At 50.8% G+C, this 6,025-nt stretch overlaps 1 protein-coding gene across 1 annotated transcript; it reads right to left on the minus strand.

Moving 5' to 3' along the window:
* Positions 1-1,197: 1,197 nt before the first annotated feature.
* Positions 1,198-3,266, minus strand: LOC133085722 (ras-related protein Rap-2a-like). The gene has a single exon (XM_061182912.1). The coding sequence runs from the start codon at positions 2,447-2,449 to the stop codon at positions 1,847-1,849; it is 603 nt and encodes a 200-aa protein (XP_061038895.1). The 5' UTR covers positions 2,450-3,266; the 3' UTR covers positions 1,198-1,846.
* Between the last annotated feature and the right edge of the window lie 2,759 nt (positions 3,267-6,025).

Below are 6,025 nucleotides of genomic sequence, written 5' to 3' on the forward strand. Positions count from 1 at the left end.
CCAGAGGGCCTGGGATCCAGGGACACAGAACCTCCCCGGAGGCCTCAGCATAGGCAGGTAGAGTCAGAAAGGCAAGGCAGGCAGGGCGAGGGGAGTCGCCAGCTGGCAGTCCTGGGGGCCCAGCTCTCAGGGCTGGGAAGGGGCTGCTGTTCACCGGCCCACCCCAGCCCCACCCCCTGCTTTCTCTGCACCGCCCACACCCAGTCAGGGAACAGTCTTGGCCCTATAACCTCTGCTTCTGCAGGAGGAGGGGGCAGCTTTGGACACAGCTGAGGCCAGGAGATGCTTCCTGCCTGCCCACCACCCCACCGCCCCCTCCCCTCCTCCCTGTGTTTGAACTGTCCCCTTGGAGAAATGATGGCTCCGGAAAAGGGTGTGAGGTAATACCGCCAGGAGGAGTGACCCCAGGAGACAGAGGGTCAGAGAGTAGTGACTTAGCTGGGTTTCAAGGCTTCAAAAGTAAGCACCCCAACTGCCCCGGCCCCCAACATCCAGGGGACAGAGAAAGGGATAAAAGACAGGGGAGGTCCCAGCCTAGCCCTCTCCTGTGGGGCGGACTGGCTCTCAGGCACTGTTAGGTTCTAAAATATATTTTTTGTGTTAAAATCCATTCTTCTAGTCAAACATCATATACAATGTAAATAAAACTCCCAGAGCCTTGTACAACCATCACTTTATAGATAACTTTCCTTTAACAAAATTATTTCAGATCACAGGCACGGAGCTTTCTTGTTTATTGTTTTTAGAAGTTTGCTCAAATGGCTAAGTTAGGTTCCTAAATTTGAAAATTTTGTTGCAACAGCTGAGGTAAAATTGTTAACTTGTGCAAATAAACACAAGCAACTCATATCAAAGACCAGTTTTTAATATTATAAAACAATAATATTTTTAAACCAGTACAAGAAAAGTCTCTTCTATCGTTACGTGAAAACAATGCAAAAAGATTCTTCACGTTTTGCTTCTACTTCAGTACCCCTGTCACTGTTAAACTAGGCAGGTATTCAGACAACATATCCGACTCTGGCAAGTGACAAGGAAAAAAACACTAGCTGCAGAAAGCACCTCTGCCAAAACACAAACAGATGTGGTGCCATTTTCACCCTAGCAACTAACTTGTCTGGGAAAATAACTGAAAAGCAAAGATATGGTGTATGGAAACTTTAGGAATTGTAGCTTTAGGTTCTAGAAAGACAAATATTAAAAACTATCAACTTCTAGAGTCATTTTATTTTCACTTAATTTACAGATGCAGAAATCGACTAGATGTCAATTACAAAACTGAAGGCAGAGCTCAACTATCTCTGCCTGAGTACACAGTTGATGTTTCCCCTCCCAGGGTATACAATATCCCTTTCAAACCAACGCTATGTATGTCATAACTATATTTAGAAATACGCAGAGAGGAAAATATTACTACTGCAATTCAAGGCTGTATTGAGAGGGGAACACATGAAAGCCTCATGGATTGGAAAGCTTCGATTTAGGTCATGTTCCTCAATCAATGTCAAATGTCAGATGACATTTGAAGGTGTTAATTATGACCAAAAAAAAAAAAAAAAAAAAGAATCCTGCAACAAATCCCACTCGAAGAAAAGGGTAATACTCTCTCCATACAGGAAAAAAAAATCGATTTTTAATTTCTTCTTCCAGTACTGTCAGAGGTAAACAAAGTTTTCGACAAAATATTTAAGAAGCTCTGGACAGTCTGAAGCACCGATCTGAGTCAATATATAGAAGCAACCACTTGTTTACAGCTGGATAACTTTCTTCAAAAAGGCAGAGGAGTAAAGTGAGCTTCAGAAATCAAGAAAAGCGATGAATACAGGAATCATGAACCGTTTGCACATCAGCCGATGAACCTTTCCGATGGCCACGTCTCCTGCGCGTTGGTGGGGATGGCCGGGACCTCTTCCTCGGGCGGGGCCAGGGCCTCCATCTCGCGCACCACCTGCGTGAACACCTGGTCCACCATGAGTTTGCTCTTGGCCGTGACCTCCAGGAACGGGCACCGCCACTCGCGGGCCAGCGCGCGGCCCCGCGCCGTCAGCACCTGGCGCTGGGCGTCCAGGTCGGCCTTGGTGCCCACGAGCACCAGCGGCACGGCCTTGGGCCCCCGCAGCCGGCCCATGCGCTCCCGCAGCGGCCGCACCGCCTCGAACGAGGCCTCGCTGCACACGCTGTAGAGCACCACGAAGCCGTCGCTGTTCTTGATGTACAGGTCCTTGAGGGTGACCAGGTGCTCGGCGCCCACCGTGTCCACGATCTCCAGCAGGGCGGGCGCCGCGTTCACCTCGATCACCTTGCTGAAGAGCTCCTCCACCGACGGCTCACACTGCTCGGGGAAGCTGCCGCAGGCGAACTGCGTGGCGAGCGCCGTCTTGCCCACGGCCACGCTGCCGAGCAGCACCACCCGGTAGCCCTTGGCGGGTCGCGGCCCCAGGCCCGCCATGGCCCAGGCGCCGCTGGCGGGACGCGCAGCCGGAGGAATGGCGCGCGGAGGCGGGGGCCCGGCCGCCGGGGCCGCAGGGGGCGTGGGGGCAGGGGCGGGGAGGGAGAAGCAGGGGGGAGAGGGGCGGGGACGAAAGCGGAGCGGAGGGGAGGGGACCCCGGGGGCCTGGCGCGCGGGCTCCGGCGTCGGGGCCGGGGTGGGCGTCCTCCGTCGCGCCCACACCTGCCCTCGCCCGGCCCCGATCTGCTCCTTGCGGCTCAGAGGTCACCCGCCCCGCCTCCGGGACGGGGCCCCGCGCCCCCCTCTCCGGCCCCTGGTTCCAGCGCCTGGCGCAGCGTCTGCCCCGCCCCCGGCCCGGGCGGTCTGGCGCCGGCCTCCCCCCACCAGCTCCACGTCGCGGCCTCCCTCTCCCGTCGGTCCCGAGCTGCCGGGCCGCGCTCCGCCTTTCCCCGGTACCCCGTCGGCCTGCCGGCTGGGGCCCCTCCCTCACTCCCTGCTCCCTGCCACCCGTTCCTAGGAGAGCCCGCTCCGCCCGCGGGACCAGAAGGTAACCTGATCCCTTCCACGTCAGCCGGGAAATACCAGCATTTCTCCACCATTTCAGATCCAGTCTCGTGGCCGGAAGCCAGACTGGCCTCGCTCAAGGTCAGGCCTGGTGGGGCTGCGCCGCTGGGGCCCCTCTCCTGGCCGGGAGGACCCCACGGAAGGGGGAACCAGTGAGGGAGCTTCAACCGAGGGTCCCGAGTTACTCGCTCCTGGCACCCATTCTGTGCCCCTCGTGCCCCTGCCTTCACTCTGGCCCCCGCCCGCCAGCGCCCTCTTGTCACTGAGCAGAGCCCAGGGGAACTTGATAAAACGTAAATCACGTTTCACCCCCCCACGTAAACCCTCCCTGGCTTTCCATTGGGCCCTCCCGATCTAAGAGTAGAGTGACCGCGTAACTCCAACCCAACCCGGGCAATGAAAGCATGAACCCATTCACCCAGCGGCAGGCAAAAACCGAAAAGCCCCGGAAAACGGGGCTTATCACCCTACTTATAAAGGGGCTCCGCCAGGTCTGACTCCCGTGCCCCAGTCTCTCTCAAGCTTCTATTCTCCAGCTACACAACCTTCTTGCTATTCCTTGATGTCGGAGCAGAAAGGCTGTGTAGGGACAGAGGGGGCTGGACAGAAATTCTGGGATTGTCCACCTGAGTAAACTCCGCCCACTGTCTGTTTCAGGCACTAACAGGTGCCTTAGGACTTCAGGGGGCCTGCAGGCCTGGGTTGGAAGTGGAGATGAGATATCGGCACTGTCCCTGTCTCTAGGCTTGGGGTACCACTGAATCTCCCTCATTCCGGTGCAGCCCTGAGGGAGCAGGGCCGCAAAACTGACCGAGCTGGAATTTCCTGGCTCCCTGGCAGCACAGACTCAGAGATAAAGGTTAAGTGACAATAGGACATCCTGCACCTCGGTGTCTGTGGTCAGCTACAGAACGTGCTTTTCTATAAACAGTGCATGGAACATCCTTAATATATAATGTTAATTATATACTTATTACAACAGACAAGTTGATTTCTAAATTGAGAAATCTTACAAGACTTATTCTCTGACTGCAAAGTAACAAAACTAAGAATCAATTTTTAGAAAAGGATAAACTGCAAACATTCTCTGGAGAAATGCAAGTTCCATATAGGTTTCAACAACTCCCCATAGATAACGTTAGAGAGCACATAGGAGACTCACTGTCAAAAAAAAAAGTCACAAAATGCACAAGGAAAAGAAAGTCACTCTGAGTGAGAGCCATTGGAAACACCAGACAACAAAATCACATCCAGAAAACGGCAGATATTAGTGTTATCAGACACACAAAATAATTATGTATGTGTTTAAAGAAATAAAATATTAAAAATATGAGCAAGGAACAAGAGACTATGGCCAAGTAGTTTGAAGAGATTCTCCTCCCCGAAAAAGAAAAAAAAAACCTCCTAGAAATGGAAAATATAATCGTTTATTATTTTAATTAACACAAAACACCCACTGATAGGTTAAACAGGAGATTAAACATGGCTGAAGAGAAAATAAAACCAACAGTATTCAGAGATGTGAATAATCCTGGACCAATTTTCATCATACAGTGACCTGTGCCTGCAGGAGATAAGGGTTTCTGCAGGTTGCCATGAGGCTGCTGGACAGTCACAGAGCGCCTTAAATTGATAGTTGGCTGGTTTGAGCCTGTCATTATTATTTGAGGCTTTTAAAGCCCTTAGCAAAAGTCAGCCTGACCCACAGTCCTTCTTCTTACCCTTGCCTCAGTTCGATTAAAGGACCACTGCTACGTGTAGACCCGTGCTTTACCTTCCATGTGCATGACATCCTAATCCACCCCTAGTGAGTCACGGTAACTGTGCCACAGGCCAAAGCTCATCACCAGCTCACTTACCACCAGCAGTAAGGTTCCTACAATGGAGTCTGAAAGGTGTGTGACATATCTTAGAATTCTTTCCCAATGTTCTGCTTTCTACAGCCTCTTCTGGTACTAACTCTCTTAATTCAGGTTCCCTCCAAAAGCAGAATCTATGACATGGGATATGGTCTTGTGGGCAAATAGTTTATTTTTGGAAGTGATCACAGGGATGAGGAATGGGGGCCCTGGAAAAGAGAAACAGGGACGGGGGAATCTTATGCCAGGTGCATTGTTGAGTTCTCACTGCTGTGGGAATACTTGAGGAGCAGTATAGAACGAACATCAGAATTGTCCACTGATGCACAGAAGCGAGGGGAGCATGTGTCCACTGGCACCCATTCCTCATTGCTCCAGGGTTGCCCTGCAAACTCCCTCTTCCATGTGTGCACACGTGCCAGGTAGGCTGAGTGAGCTCCAGAAGCATTCCAAGCAGCAGCAGTAGAGAGCAAGGGCTGTGCAGTGCAGTTGAGGCAAGCAGCAGCCAGGCTCTATCTGCACAACCAGCTGGTTGCTGTAGCCATGACTAGAGCAAGAAAGTGGACCCAGAGTACATGAGTTTAGGGCATGAAAGATGACTGACTCAGTTCTATTTTTTTTTTAATTGAAGTGTAGTTGATTTCCAATGTTGTGTCAATCTCTGCTCTACAACAGAGTGACTCAGTTATACACACATATATATATTCTTCTTCTTTTTTTATTCATCTCCATTATGGTTTATCCCAGGAGATTGGATAGAGTTCCTTGTGCAATACAGTAGGACCTCGTTGTTTATCCATTCTATACATAATAGTTTGCATCTACCAACCCCAAACTCCCAGTCCATCCCTCTCCCTCCCCCCTCCCCCTTGGCAACGACAATTCTGATCTCTATGTCTGTGTGACTCAGTTCTAATAGTTTGAAAATACTTCATTTGGGGCAGGGGGGCGTGTTTAGGAGCATATTATCTGCAAACAATGGTGACAATATTGCTTATTTCCTTTTCTTATCTTATTGCTTTAGCTAGACTCTCCAAAAATAACAATACTGAACCAAAAGCATAATTGCTGGCATCCCTCCTTATTTCTTTTTTTAAAAATTAATTAATTAATTAATTTTATTTATTTATTTATTGGCTGTGTTGGGTCTTCG

The sequence above is a fragment of the Eubalaena glacialis genome, chromosome 2, assembly GCF_028564815.1.
Source record: "Eubalaena glacialis isolate mEubGla1 chromosome 2, mEubGla1.1.hap2.+ XY, whole genome shotgun sequence".
Lineage (NCBI taxonomy): Eukaryota > Metazoa > Chordata > Mammalia > Artiodactyla > Balaenidae > Eubalaena > Eubalaena glacialis.

What these genes read in the sequence shown, in the direction of transcription:
- LOC133085722 (XM_061182912.1), bottom strand. Translation starts at nt 2,449, where the DNA reads ATGGCGGGCCTGGGGCCGCGACCCGCCAAGGGCTACCGGGTGGTGCTG.